This window comes from Antedon mediterranea, chromosome 2 (genome assembly GCF_964355755.1).
Source record: "Antedon mediterranea chromosome 2, ecAntMedi1.1, whole genome shotgun sequence".
Lineage (NCBI taxonomy): Eukaryota > Metazoa > Echinodermata > Crinoidea > Comatulida > Antedonidae > Antedon > Antedon mediterranea.
In genome coordinates, this window is record NC_092671.1 from 13,444,445 (window position 1) to 13,460,013 (window position 15,569).

Here is a 15,569-nt window from a genome sequence, read left to right on the forward strand (position 1 = left end):
GAACATACGTGAATAATGACCTTCAACAATTACACTTCCGGTAAACTTCAGAAACACTTCCGGCGTTTATCCGTGACCCTTGTCCTTTTCGATAATTTTCGTGAGCAGCTCGCAGCTGCTAGGTTCTCTCGCGCTCGAGTCGAGTGTTCAGCTAGCTGCTTCAGATAAATTCCGCTTCTCCATATACATCTCTCCCTCCGTCGGTTTTTGTTTTGTACTAAAAATAGTAATCTAGGCCTAACCTAGCCTACTAGGCTACTTCATAGATAAAAAACACTCTGCACAGAAGTGAAAATGACGACAAATTCTAATAAAGTACATATTGAATACTGGTAAGTTTGTTTTTTAACATGAAGCTCCCAATAAATCGTCAAAACAAGACGGTGGCATTTGCTTTTAATATTAGGGCTAGGCTCTAGCCTAGGCTAGCTCTCTTAGTTAGTTAGGCTAGCCTAGGCCTAGTCTCTAGAGGAACTAGCTTGGCTATTATTTAAAATATATAGGCCTGGCTAGGCCTATCTATAAATACTAGGCTAAACTACTATCTAACTTCTAGTGGCCTGCTAAATAATTTATAAAAGGTTTATGAATAATGATTGACGGGACCACGGATAATCGAGCTCACAAAGGTCAGGCCCAGAAAATACGGTTCCGATCATCTTAGTTCTTACTTATGTGTTGGGCCTGATTCAATTCTCTCAAGTGTTTGTAACGGATCTTTGTAACCATATTGGTCCCGATCATCCTAATCATTGCGGACAATTGTCTTAGCACAGGGCCCGATCATCTCTATAATATGCCATATGGTGAGACACATAAAATCGTTTATTTATTTTGGTCCCAAAATCATCAACATCCGGTATAAACTATATATTCTGTATTATATATGGAGCGCTATTATTATCAGGCTATTTTGAATGTGCTACTAGATAAAGTTAAAGTATTGGCTAAATACTGTAAATTTTATTTTGTAACTCCTGTTGCAAAAAGTGTCTTTGAATACTATACAGAAATACTAATAATCTTGTTATACTTATAGTGGTGCATGAGGGTACGAGAACCGCTTCCTGGAGCTGCAAAGTCACATACAGTCTGCAGTACCGGAAGTAGAGGTCTCTGGAAGTGTTGGTCGCAGTCGTAAGTAATCTAATACTCTTTTCACGGTCTGCAAAACAAGTTTGTTTGTATAGTGTGAAGAAAATTTTGAGAAAAACAAACCAATAAGAGGCCTGTTTTTTTTGTTTCAAGATGTTACTATGCGCATGTGTATTGCCCTGGTATTAAGTGACCAATCGTAGTAATCAAATAACAAGAAACTATGTGTTGTTTTGCATATGCGTATATGAAAACGTCTAACAAATATGTAACAAGTTGTAACAATGTATGCAGATGTGAAAAGGGTATTAAATATAAGCGTTTTTATTTTGATAGCATAAGCATCCCATAACATACTGATACAGTATATGCCTATTATTTGTTTAATGTTTTCAGATCATTGTTTTCAATTTGATAACTGCATAATTAAGAAAAATCACAAATTCAAAATTCATAATTTTTTGGGAATGGCTCTATTTACATATTTTATATAAAATATCTTTTTTTCAGAATCATTTGAAGTAACCTTAAATAATCAAACACTGTTTTCCAAGTTAGAGTCTGGAGGATTTCCAAATACTGATCAGGTAGAATACACTGTACATCATTTTTGCATACATATAATATATACATATTTATAATTCATATTTTAATCACACAATAGCAATATCTAGCAATGTTTGTTTTATTATTGAAATAAATATTTGTATCTTTCATAGATTGTGAAGCAAATTGTTGATTATGATGGTGGGGGCGTTCAACAAGTAACAGATATTTCCTTCCCAGGATGCAATATTTTATAAAATACTATGTTAGGGTAAAGATGATTAAATAATATTGTTGGTTATTGCACTGAACAGTTTCTATTTGTGATAATGTATGCAAGTGTACAGTATTGTATTACAACAGTTTCAGTATTGTATTCTCAAATAGTGCTTTAACTGAATGCCAGTTTTCAATATAATTATGCAGACGAATATGAATATTTCATGGTCAAATTAATAGAATCCCAATTATGGGGACATATTTAGAACCCAATAATAAGTCCCCTTAATAGGCCTGTCCTCTGAAAGTGAGGATCTACTGTAATTGGTATAGAAAACTAATAACAGCTTCAAATATAATGTTTACCAATAATTTTCTTTCCTCTAAGGCTCTGTCTACACTATTAAACTAGATGTGACAACAAAAAATGTGATGTGCCCATATGGACATTATGTTATATCACTACCATATTAAGGCATATAACTACCATATTTAAGTATATAACTACCATATTTAAGTATATACTGTAACTACCATATTTGTTTAGTTTACTAGTTTGATAATGAAAACAGAGCTTAAGAAATACCGGATTCTGATGCTTATCTTTCAATATTATGTACAATTTACGTTGTGCTACCCTCCCACCTGTATACTAGGAATGGCAGATCATTTGGTACACAAATTACTTGTAGCGAATGATAGCTCACATATAAAGGATGTTTCCATGTGCAAGCTGGATGATTAGCCTACAAGCTGTTTGTGTATGAAATGTACATAATTCTGTAACATTCAAAAGTTAAAAATAAATAATAAATTATTAAATATTTATACATTGTCTATATTTTTATTATTGTATTTTAAGAATTGTATTGTAGTTCATGATATTGACAATTTTTATATTGACAGTATTTATATAATTTTTAGTTGTGTTTTAAGCAAAATAAAAAACATCTCAATATTCTGTTGCTGATTTCAGTGTACCCTCTCCAATCCTGTCATGGTTTCTATTTGAAATTTATAAAATATGTCTGTTAATTTTGTCATCCATTTATCACCCAATAAGCTGTGGTGGTCGAAATTAAGTATATATCATGTAATATTTAACGTTTACCAGAAAGAGTGAGAATGAACTTTTTCAATTAATTAGTCTTGCCAAGTTATTAAGTTATTCTTATATTGTTTGAAGATTTGCATGGCGAAATCAAATGTTGGTATAAATTTTGCGGTACACCACATGTATTAGTTCTGCTTTGATCGAAACGTCGAGAAACTCAACAGTTCTTTTCAGAACTAATACATGTAGTGTACCGCAAAATTCATATCAACATACGTTATTCTTGTTTCTTTTTTTTATGTTGTTAGTCTTCCTTTACAAGGCATGCCTTTTGATTGTTGTTCAAATTCCAGCTCATTTAGGGGTATGACATGCCATGTGTGCAAAAATATTGGGGTTATGTTTTTTACGAATATTAGGCCGAATCGCTGTAATAATAATGAGATACATAATTGATTACACAGACAAAAACACATGATGACATGACATATATTTGACATAATAATTTTCCCAGAATTTCTACATATTTTAATTCATATTTGATTAAACACTTTTGACATGTGCTTTAAAATGATGCTCTAAAAACATTCACATATATTTATTTCCATAAAATAGCTAAGTTAAACATAATATGAACATAATTATTGGAAGATAAATTCCTGATATAAGCACAAAAATAAAACTGAAAATATGATTCAGCTTCCATTTTTAGATGTATAAATATGATATGAAAGGTGACTACAATTTAATGATTTATGAATAATACAATTTACAGCGTAAACAGCACAATATGAGTCCAAGTTTCTAAGGAGCGACAGGAGGAAAAATGTGCCAATTTTAACTTGAACCATTCATTTTCAAAAAGATAGCATCCATTACTGCTATTATGTGTGGTTGTGCATTTAACTCAACATTAAACAGTGTTAATTCATTCATAGTTACTACTACAGACCAACATTTTCAAGATGACTGATTGCAGATATAAATGCATGATTTAAAAAAGAAGATGTAGGTATAAAACTATTCAGCAGCAACTCAAAAAGCACAACAATTGAATCTAAATAATATAGAAAATTAAGAAATTAAAAATAAATGAAAACATACATATGAAAAATGTAAAATTCTACATAATATTTGATAGTTACATATCAATCATATTTACAATTACATGAAAAAAAATAGGAAAAAAATACTGAAATAAATTGGATCAAATTTTATAAAGTGCAAAAAGCTGGTGTTAGGGAGGTTAAAAAATATGAGGTTGAACAATATACCAAGAAGACTTCAAATTATTGTGTTCAATCTGTTTATATACATTAATTCAATAAAATTTAAACAAGTTTTAAAACGCTACAACATGCTACAGAAACTTGCTACACAAACATAACATTTGCTTCCAAGCATTTTCAGCCAATTAACAGCTTTTCTGGGAAATAATAATACATTTATAGAAATTTAATAATGATCATTTTAAAATGATACTTACTGTAAGTGAATAAACACAGCAAACGTATGCCTCTTATAATGCTATAGTGTACTACCTGAACATCAGAGTACTAAACCCCATTACAAAAAACATAGTCTAAAATGTGGAACTGAACAGCCTTTGAATAATCTACAATTTGGCACTAAACATTTTGTTGGTACATTAATGTCATTATTGGTGTATAAGCAAGACATGGGCTATCTTAGTACAATACAAATATGGTGATCAAAAGAGGTTTTGTGTTACATAAGGCAAAGCATACATATTCAGGAGTGAGAGAGTGCATATCAGAGGTTGGGAAAATTGGAATTAACAATACAATCACTACATTGTTTAATACAGTGGAGTGAATCTATCCAAAATGTTTTTTAATAGTTCTAATTCGAAAACATTTTGTCGTACAAATAGTTTGATTGAATGACCCTGTAAGGTAATGCCCTAATCCAAAAATAAAACTTTTTCTAAGATTTAGTAAAAACCAAGATTAATAAATACTAAAAGCAGAGAAATTTAATTATACTACTGACCATTTTCACACTAGTCATTGATTTGAAGGAGAATTGTCAATATATAATTAACGACTGCTTATCATTTACTAAGTATTAATCTAAGTGACCACTAAATCTTTAGTCTGAGGTATTTGATGTTTTTAAATTTGGTCAAATTTGTACCAATTATATTTGGATGAGGTTTCTCATCATAATTATTATTATTGAAAACCTTCATACATTCTAATCACCAAGTTGTATTTCTTTTTAAATAGTTTGTTATAGTTTAAATATTAGGAATTTAATAATATTTTTTTAAATCTAATTTAAATAAAGATTCAACCCTAATTTTAAAATATTATGATAGTTTTTGTTTTCCTGTCTACACATCAAACTTTATATGGGGATTTCATTTCATTTTTGTCACATAAAGTATGATAGTGTAGACAGAGCTTTAGTTTGAGTAGTATATGGGTAAAATATTGATACTAATTATTGAATTTAAAGACATCTAAATAGGTGACAAAATCAAATATATAAAATGTCAAAATGCTCGTATTTAAAATTTACATCATAAAATATCATTCACTTTAAAAATGTGTGATAAGGGAATGGAAATACATGTTAGGTCACATTAATCACATTCAAAGTTGTTTAAATAGTTTAATCTAAATTGTTGTTTGAACAGCAAATTTGTATTTACAATAGATAAGTTCATATTCTGTCCACCAACATCCATTGAGAAATACGTATACCTCAACATCTTCAATAAAAGTTGCAAATTGGTGATTTGTTGACTTAATAATTATAATGCTAACTATACATTTTTATAGTGTCTTATGGATGAAAGGGAAGAATGGGAAAGGGAGAGAATGCCTTCCATTTTAAGAAGCAAGCAAGTATTAATATTTATGATTCTTTTTTACTTATGACAGCCTAAACAATGATAATAAAAAAGTTGTATTTTAAGAAATCGCAAGAAGAAAATGGAAATAATTTCAGGGACGTGGAAATTCTTTTAAAAAATTGGACATTCACACACTTAATAATCGATGTACTTATTTACAACAGTACAAATGACACTATCAAATCTTAAATTCCTAAATGTTAAAAATATAGATAATTTCTTTAATATCTTCATTCACAAGGTGAAGTCTGTATGTTACTAATACCAATCATTGTAACGCACAGCTAAAATTTATTCTTTTATAGAATCTTCATCAAATACCTTTAATACTAGCCCAAAAATTCAGACCCATCAAATGTTGAAGATCTCTACCCCTATCACTATAAAATACACATCCTTTCTGTCTTATTAAAATTTGTCTTATAAAAAATTTTTTTTTCATATTAAAAAAGTTCCAAATATTTTAATACTAATAATTGCCTTCATTCTACACGGGATATAGTAAAACCATCCCAGTAGTTAAAATAGGGGTTTAAAAGTCCCATCTCATATTAACATACAGTAGTCGTCCCTGGTCTTAAGTGCAATGATATCATACAGCACATAATGTATGAAAACCTACTTCAGTGAGAATCATAGAAACTACAATTTATAATACAATATTTTACACAACCAGTTTGCATCAAAAATATATGATGAGTTATTTGAACCTTTACAAACACACAGAGATTCTTGATATATAATCCCACAAAACATTTCACCATGCATCTGTCTTCTCCTGATTGATCATGTGACTTAACGATTCAATAGCATTGGTTAATATTAATCTGGTGGGAGGAGTTCATGTAACCTATAACGATCTCGCACTAATGGCCGAACATCACCCTTCTGCAAGAAATGAAAGAAAATGCTATTGAATTTCAGAAATATATACACACATTATTGAATTTAAATGGAATAGGAAATACACACTACCAAAAAGCCGCAAGGTCTTTTGATTAATAGAATTTCTGTTTTTCATCTGGCGTTACTTTTTGAGTTTTGCCCTCTTCCTTCATATTACAATTTATATTGGATTTTTGTTCATATTGTATGTGGAAGAAATTTGCTTTGTGGTATGTTTAAAGCAAAGAATATAAATAGGTAAAGAATCAACAGTACGCGCTGTTAAGCATAGAAGGATAGGAAACGCGGACGTGCTTTCATGGACGCGTAAGAATCCAGTAGCCGAATGACGGCGGGCTCTAGATATGGTTCCCGTCTAATCTAATTAAATCCCACATTTGGATGGGTCGTGTTGATCTGGATGTGTTCACGCGTCTGTGCTCTACTAATTTTGATATTATTAATATTTTGAAATGGTGATGTTGATAAATAATCATCATTTGCATTTTTATACATGTGTTTATTTTGGTGGTGTCGCACGTCATTCGCTGAAAGTTTTACCTTACCTACGCCTGAAGGTGGCGCACTTCTTCTAGCGGAAAAAGAAGTGCGCCACCTTCAGGCGTAGGTAAATAGTAACCCGGATGTGGTTTATGCCGCCAACGGAACTGTTGTATCTTCTCCTTTTATTATCTTTGGTTTAAGTTCAATTATTTGTTACATACATAGAAATGAATTGGTTTAGTAAAAACAAATCAACTGTTGATGGTAAAAGTGGCAATAAGAACAGAGTCTACAACTTCATTTTTCATCATTTCAAAATTGTCATATGTTCTTTATTATTGATTTAATACCTTTGCTACAAGATCTTCCAAGAAAGGAATAAGCTTCAACAATTCTGTGTCTCCCTCATCAGTAAACCAACTCTCTATAGGGATGCCATTCTCAAGCTATATCAAGAAAACAAATACAATTTATCATTGCAAGACATAAATAAAGTAGGAAGTTCATTAATTATAAGAGATTGTAAAGGTAAAGTACAGTATCAGACTTTTTAGTGAATTTTTAAACAGAAATGGTGGCTTATTTTAGAATTCAAGGTGGTACTAATAAGAATGTGGTGGTGACTGGTATTATGTCATACTGACTGACAAATGGGGGCGTTTGCTCTGTAACACATTTTGGTTAGCAATATATAGTTGGTTTTAAAACTGTTCTACTTGCATCGGTTTAAGACAGAGGTTGGTTTTTATTCTTAACCCCATGTACAACCCAATATTATCTTACCTGATAGCCAAAAGCTTGAGGTGAGTTATCAATGATAACCGTCTTAGTAAGATCTCGGCCTAGGATTGACAGATCTTTAATGTAGTTTCCCTGAACACAAATACAGTGATCCCTAAATAACCTGTGCCTGTAGAGATGTAAAAGAAATGATGTCACTCATTTGATTTTTTTTAAACACATCCAACAGCAAGTTAAAAACACCAAGCTACAGTTCCACTAATTATTACTACTAAATTCGTTTTAATCGTCAATAACTAATTATCTAACTTAATTTAATTAGTAAACAGGGTTACATCAGGTGGTTAAAATCAGTACCGAAAGTACGAACCAACTTTACATACCATCGAGTAAAAATTCTAGAAGTAAGGCGCGATTTACCGAATTTTGCCCTTACGTAAATTTATATATAGATACTTATCTTTTTTTTCCAATTGCATGAAATAAGTTTATGCATTTTTGAAAATTAATTTATGATTTATACCCTGTAAGACAAGTATTCACATTAATGTTTAATGTGAATATGTTTTAAAGCAATTGTGTTCACAATAGAAAGCACTTACTTGACAAGTTTGTGTTCAGGATCTAATAAGTCCAGTAATTTGTTAGCGTAAACCTTCTTAGAAGCTGTAAACAAGATGATTTCATAGTATTTGGACATTCGTTCTAAGAACTCACGGTAGAACGGCCTGGTCCGTACATACACCTGTCAAAAATAAGATATTTGTAAGCATTGCTATATCAACTATAATATGCGTTTTAAGTCTTATACTATATTGTTGAATGTTGAGGAAATACATGTCCAACTCATGGTCTGTTAATGTTAAATTACTGTCTTTTTTGCCTACCATTATAAAACTATTATGTAGTGCAACTGTTTCATCAGTATGGTATGCAAGGACTAGAACCCTGTGGCCGTATTGATCAATCACGCTTAAGCGAGATATTTCCCTTAAATATTAAGTATTTTACTTAACTCAATAAATGTTAAGTATTTTCCTTAAAATTAATTGTATTCACTTAGATAGATTTTTTTAATTTTAAGGGTTTCCCTTAGGCTAAGTGTGAATGGTGAATATTTGAAAAGAATCTGTCACTACTCTTCTCATCCTCATTTCCCTTCACTCTAACCTTATATCCATCGTATTGAACTTACTTGGTATGTCACATCCTGGAACAGGACTGGAAAAGACATGTTGCAGTTGTCCATCTCTTGTAAGCTACAGTGTACAATAGTCTCATCCTTAAAAAAATAAAACAGTTATTATAAATACCTTAAACCGAAACATTAAAAGTGACTCATTCAGGAAGATGGCATCTTGTTTATATTCATTATTTCTAACAAAATTAATGTTACCAATTTCTCACCACAACTTACATCACAACTTTACTAATAAAATTTTTTTTTAATGTAAATTGTTTTTATCAAAATGCATTATTATAACACATAATTGCAGAAAATTCATTATAACTTACAATAGAAGAAAATGCATTATAACACATAACAGCAGAGTAAGGCTAGAGATATTAAATATCCTTAGATAAATCAACATTGATGTAATGGAAACCTTCAACTTTTATTACATAATCAATCATCCACAAATCAAATGGCAATATAAGTAGTGATAAAATAATTCCTAACCAACTGTAATTCATCCAATCATTGTAGATCTTGGACTACCATCATAACAGTATAACTAATAATAACTAGATACATTTTAAACACACATAAAAAGGCACTTAGCCAAATGTCACAGAGCACTGTCCCTGAAACAGGGACATTTTTAAGTTGATTTTTTATTTAAATATGTGTTTGTATCTTATTTATATTTTTGGATGGAACAGTAGCAATACATTCTAATAATTCATCTTGGTTGGGGTGGCTTATTCTCATTCTCACATATTTTATATATCTTAACTTTTAACAAATTAATTTCCAGTATATTAACCAAAATAATTAATGTAATGTAACCTATTAATGCAACCTAAATCTATATACCTGTTTCTAAACCACTTAAATAAACACACAAGAGATCCCATCAATTCAATAATATCTTATTATAGCCTGAATAGCATATGGTTTATCCATAATCTACATAGGTCAAGGGGCATGTTTAACACATATATAATAAATAAAAGAAATAGTTCTATCACATAAATTGTAATAAGAGAATTTTCAGGCATGCTCTACATTAATCATAACCAAATTACATAAAATTAACTCCTTTAGGCATGCAATATGTCTAGCCATATAGATTTTGTTCGTATTTAATGAAAATTAATCCCAACAAGTGCTCTGTTCTGAAACTGTAAGACCATTCAGGTACAGATTCAAGTCTTCTGTCATATAACAGGAAAAAACAAGACATAGGCACAGCTGTCATAGCTGTCAAAAGAACTTCCTTCCAAGCACGGTAAATGATTCACTCATTTCAATGTTAACTTTAACGGTCAAAAATTACATTGCAAATCTATTTCCTAATGTATTTTTAATGTATTGTTAACAGATAAAAAGCGCAGGGTGGGTGCCAACAAGTTAGGGGGTGGTGTTTAAATAATATTAGGTTATAAAAGAGACTTGCTGGGTGTTAATAACAAATTAAACCAGATGGAACAAATCTCTGCGGGGTGACTCCGCCCAGGACAACTTCAGTCATGCATAATGTTCTTAGCTTTATAAGAATAAGAACAATAAATATCTTACAAATTTGGAGTGGCTTCTTCGGATAATGGTGATATTAGGCTGAGTAGATGAACTTAAAATAATGGGGGTTTTTTTTAGCTGGAAGAGGGAGTGAAGGCAATATAATTCTCATAATTAATTAATTAATTAACTACATACCTACATGTTATATAAACACTAGCAATGGAATCTTCATAAGTTAATGTTCACTTTTCATTAATAAGACATTGCAATTTTCAATTACGTTTTGTGTGCAATATGGTTGTATAACATCCCTGTTTTACCCTAAATATGTAAAATTGTTATCACTATTTATTCAAACATGCACTCCAACTAATTGTTTGGTGCACAAAACAAATAATATCCAGCTTGTAAATCTGTATACTGCCTTGCATACTTTTAAAGATCATCTCAAGGAGGCTAGGGCTGGATGGCTGCACATTCATATTGGCAAATGCTCCTTCTTTCTAGGAATCCCTTGTATTGAAAAGTGTACTTTGCCAATTTACTTATTTCAAATATACAGGCCTTTAAACACATTTTTTTGGGGTCGCCTGCACCTCATCCCATGTTAGCACTACCCACGACTCATACATGTTGTGTTTTGACATTTGTAAACTCACCAGGTCCACTACTAAACAGTATTCAGGTGCGCTGCGAGTCTTGAGGGGAAGTACAGGATCTCGGCTACTTAGGTCACAGACTTCCTGCAGTGGCGGAAGCTGCTTAATGAAATAATATCTAAGCGAAGAAAAAACACAGCAAAAAATAAACAAGGCTGCAAATTATATTGAAAGAATTGAAAAAAAAATGTTAGAAATTTAAAAATTATTGATTAAGACTAAATAATATTAATAGTAATAATTTATTTTTAATTGCTGGTGTCCAAAAAAAAGGTTCAGATGGCAAATTTAAAATTGGCAAGAAAATAAACAATTATATATAACTAAAAATAATATAAAGTATTGACATGTGTGAATGACACCCAATAGACAAAATAAACAATAATTATTCAATTTAATTTGTAAAGTTCTTCCTCAATACTTCCTTCAAGCCATGTCATGTCACTTGTTCTTTCTAATAATCCATTTTATCCCAGTTGGGTAATAATTTTGTAATTAGTTTGCTTACGGATCAAAGACTTCCCATTCTTCAGGTCCACCAGTTGTATCCTCTTCATCGGTATAAACATTACTCTCTGGCGTTTCTTCGGTTGCTGTTCTCACGATTTCATTATCATTGTCATCTACAGAAAAATAAAATGTATTTATTCGATCGAATATAAAGCAATCGTTGGATATAAGTTAAATTATATAAGTTTGTGGTCATTTTCAGGCAAAAGACAGTTCACTACATTTAGTATGTAAACTTATCCCACTGAAGCTTAAGTTTGGTCAGTTTGGTTGAATTACCCTCAATGGCTAAATTGGCAAAAAAAAATGGTTATTTTGACTGTTCATTAGAACTTGCTACTATCTCGGTAAACTAACCATGCTATTATAAGTACAATACCGCTACTAAATATTGGTAACGCTACCGAAAATGAAAAGCGTGACCTAAATAGAATAGTCAAAACCGCATCGCGTATAATTGGATCTGCACAATTGCCTTTGGAGAACATATTTTCAAATCGTCTTCTGAAAAAGGCAGTGGCTATCAAAGATGATCAATTTCATCCGGCCTCCAGTTGATGCGCAGCGGTCGGCAATTTCGTTCTATTAAGGCCAATAAGGCAGGATTTACAAATAGTTTCTTTCCAGGAGCTATTAGAGCCTTAAACATAATGTAGACACTTTTTTGTAATGTTTTTGAGTTTGTTTTGTGTCCGTTGGATATTGTGCTCCGCCAACTTAGCAAACAGAATTTCTATGTTTTTTCTTAAAATAAATGATAATAAATGATACTTGACTTGACTAAAACATAAATGTTATGCAAGAACAAGGCTGTATAATCAAGTTAGTTATGCAAATGTCACAGTAATGTCAAACATTTACCTCTATATGAATTATCTTTTAAATCTTCGTTATATGTTTCGGTAATCATTTCAGTCGTAGTTAGTCCATCTACACACGGTGGTAGCTCCTCCTCCTCCGAGGTACTAGGAGGGCAACAGGCTGGCAAACCTTGAGCTGCTTCAAAAACATCATCATTCATTTCATCACCTTCAACACCATTCTCTCCTTCCTTACTATCGTTACCAATACCTGTTGTAACCAAAATAAAAGTTTAATAGTGTTAATTGCTAGAGAATGTCGTACAATGAAATAATGTATACTATACTAATTCCAGAAACACTTTAACATAAGATACTTTTACATATAACAATAAATATATCACTTAAGTATATTTTTAGATTTATAATTTCAATTGCATACAACATTATGGAGATTTTATTGTTTATAAATTTATGCATAAACACATTGTAAAATATGCTGGTTATTTCTTTGTGTATTTAAATTGGTTTCTGTTAAAATAAAATATTACAGGGTGGTATATACTGTACCTACATTACACAGGGTTTCTGATTTGAGCCACAAAATGTAATTGCAATGAGAATAATAAATAACACTGATGATAGGTACAATAAATCGTTCTAAACACATTATCATTGTTATCATTGTATTATATTTAATTATATATAATAGGTATTAAAACTATTTTCATTTTAAAACTAATTTGGTTGCTTTATTTTTAATTTAGTAATTAATGGTGGAATAATTCTGTATAATAACAGGATAAAAAAAAATTTTTTTTAACTTAGGATGAATAATCTACAATGGAATCAAAATAAAACATGCAGTTTTTTAATAATTTAATATTATTTGAATTAAAGTCAAATACATGTTTAAACAGTTTTTAAAAATAAATTTGGTGAATTATCATTTACCAAACATACTTCAGTAGGCTGTACAGTTTGACAGTATTTTCATGAGTGTAATATTTACATTAATTATTCCTATTTATGTAGCCAGCCATTCAGTGATCATACAGTACAGCAAATTGAAGGCAATTGAAATACTTGATAAAAGCAGCATTAATGTAACTATAGCAGTTTGTTTGGCACTGTCCCAAAATTGTCAATGCCAAATGTCACTGTGGTAGTAAAGGTCCTTTCACAAAGTGAGCTGCTGCTCAAACTCTTCATTACTACAAAATGGTCTTAAATTACTTGATGTTACAATATTCAATTATTAATATTATTGAAAATGTCCAGTCGTAATAATAGAGATACACCAGCTAATATAACAGGTCACATTATTCTACTATTCACACTTGGCATTTAGTCGTCACTCATCACATCAACTAAAGGGCAAAGAAACTGCATTTGTAATCATTTGGGAAACAATAGTTAAATTCAATAGTTGATCTAAACTGTATCATCTTACAGTACCTGTGGAAGGGGAGGGTGAACTATGTATAGAGGAAACACACACGAAATACTGAAATCTATTAAATTATACAGTAGTACATGGATAACTAAGTAGTTACAGTAGTTATCCATTACTTTGGATTTTATTTTTTATGCTTATTGTACTTATTGCTGCATTCATAAGGCCAGGTGCAAGCAAAACATTTCTATTGATCATACATTCCAATAATTATCGATCTATAGTTTCCCCTATGTTTCATAATTTTTTGGATTTTATTTGTGTTACACAAGCTTGTTTAAAATAAGCACTTTATAGTTCAAATTACACAGTAAAATCTCTATTCTTTTGTACACACAGAGAGCCATTTTAAAAAGCTATGAAAAATAAACGGTGTGGTAAAAAATGTTATCAGATGACTAAATATAGGTAATATAAATTTTACATTTCTGGTATTTTTATTCAACTTCAGATTTTTATTTTCATTCTATAGCAAAAATTATCCACCATATATATCCACCATCTGTTTTCACCTTCTAGGGAGTCACCAGACATGTTATTATACATTAGGTTAAACTAACTACTGAAAAAAAAGTCTTGGTTTTTATAAATGATTTTGCCAAATTTTTTTATTTGACCATATTAAGGGAAATTTATGTTTTTCGTCTTGATTTCTGTTACAAATATTTGATTTATGTACAATTAACCAGATATTATATTTAAAATTCATGCCTGTACCCAAGCTTTAAGAAATCTGTGATAATACAACTCAGTACTTTACAATACAGTGTGATAACATCCTTAGATTAATATGATTACAGACAAATTCTAGACCCCTGCTGACCATCACTTGTACTTTTTTTTAAATTACTTTAGCCAGTCTGTACTTGTTCATATTACGGTCTACAAAGTTGTGGATCACAAATTGATCTTGGATATTGTGACTGTGCATGTCTGATCTCAGAGATTACAAAATAATCTGGAATTTAGAGGTTTATTCTAACTTCTATACTACTGAATGAATAGCAGAACCGCAGTTTGCTTAAATATTTGCAACCACATTTGATATTAATGCCAATATAATGATAGCACTTGCAAAGCAGAAAATATTTTGAACACCACCCCTCACCTCCCCCACCCTTTTTTTTGTTAAGACACTAAAGACCGGCATTTAAAAAAGGAATTCCCTTTAAAATAGGGTGTACAAATCAAACTGGCTTGATATTCAATCAATGGTAATTATTTTCTTACCAAATAATTGGTATACCGGTGAAAAAATTGAGCCAAGAATACCAGTCCTGGTAGGGTTGTCATTAGCAGGCATTTCAGATGTTTTGGCTGCAACAGCATTCTTGGGTGCAACTGCAATTCAATCAAATAATTTTCATAACAAATATTAAACAGTATATCAAAATAGTAATTAGTATAATCTTAAAGACACCTTCAATAACCAAAAATGTTTCCACTAAAATGAGAGGTCCCTTAATTAGCTATAGGGAATTTCGGCTTGTTTTGCCCCTGGCAATTGGAGACTTATTCTTGATTGGTTGGCAG

At 31.0% G+C, this 15,569-nt stretch overlaps 2 protein-coding genes across 2 annotated transcripts in view; one reads left to right on the plus strand and one right to left on the minus strand.

Moving 5' to 3' along the window:
• Positions 1 to 592: 592 nt before the first annotated feature.
• LOC140039297 (migration and invasion enhancer 1-like) lies at positions 593 to 2,688 on the plus strand. Its single transcript, XM_072084901.1, has 4 exons — positions 593 to 629; positions 1,051 to 1,137; positions 1,606 to 1,682; positions 1,815 to 2,688. Exons 1-4 carry the CDS (start codon positions 593 to 595, stop codon positions 1,896 to 1,898), a joined length of 285 nt encoding a protein of 94 aa, XP_071941002.1. The 3' UTR covers positions 1,899 to 2,688.
• Positions 2,689 to 3,399: 711 nt separating this feature from the next.
• Positions 3,400 to 15,569, minus strand: part of LOC140040471 (CTD small phosphatase-like protein 2) — a 28,284-nt gene continuing 16,114 nt past the window's right edge. Inside the window, exons 4-12 of the mRNA XM_072086447.1 lie at positions 15,267 to 15,377; positions 12,642 to 12,851; positions 11,779 to 11,893; positions 11,271 to 11,388; positions 9,121 to 9,207; positions 8,528 to 8,670; positions 7,968 to 8,094; positions 7,535 to 7,630; positions 3,400 to 6,683 (exon numbers count right to left, since the gene is read on the minus strand). Of these exons, the coding sequence (XP_071942548.1) occupies positions 6,618 to 6,683; positions 7,535 to 7,630; positions 7,968 to 8,094; positions 8,528 to 8,670; positions 9,121 to 9,207; positions 11,271 to 11,388; positions 11,779 to 11,893; positions 12,642 to 12,851; positions 15,267 to 15,377 (1,073 nt within the window). The 3' untranslated portion in view covers positions 3,400 to 6,617. The remainder of the gene's footprint in view (positions 6,684 to 7,534; positions 7,631 to 7,967; positions 8,095 to 8,527; positions 8,671 to 9,120; positions 9,208 to 11,270; positions 11,389 to 11,778; positions 11,894 to 12,641; positions 12,852 to 15,266; positions 15,378 to 15,569) is intronic.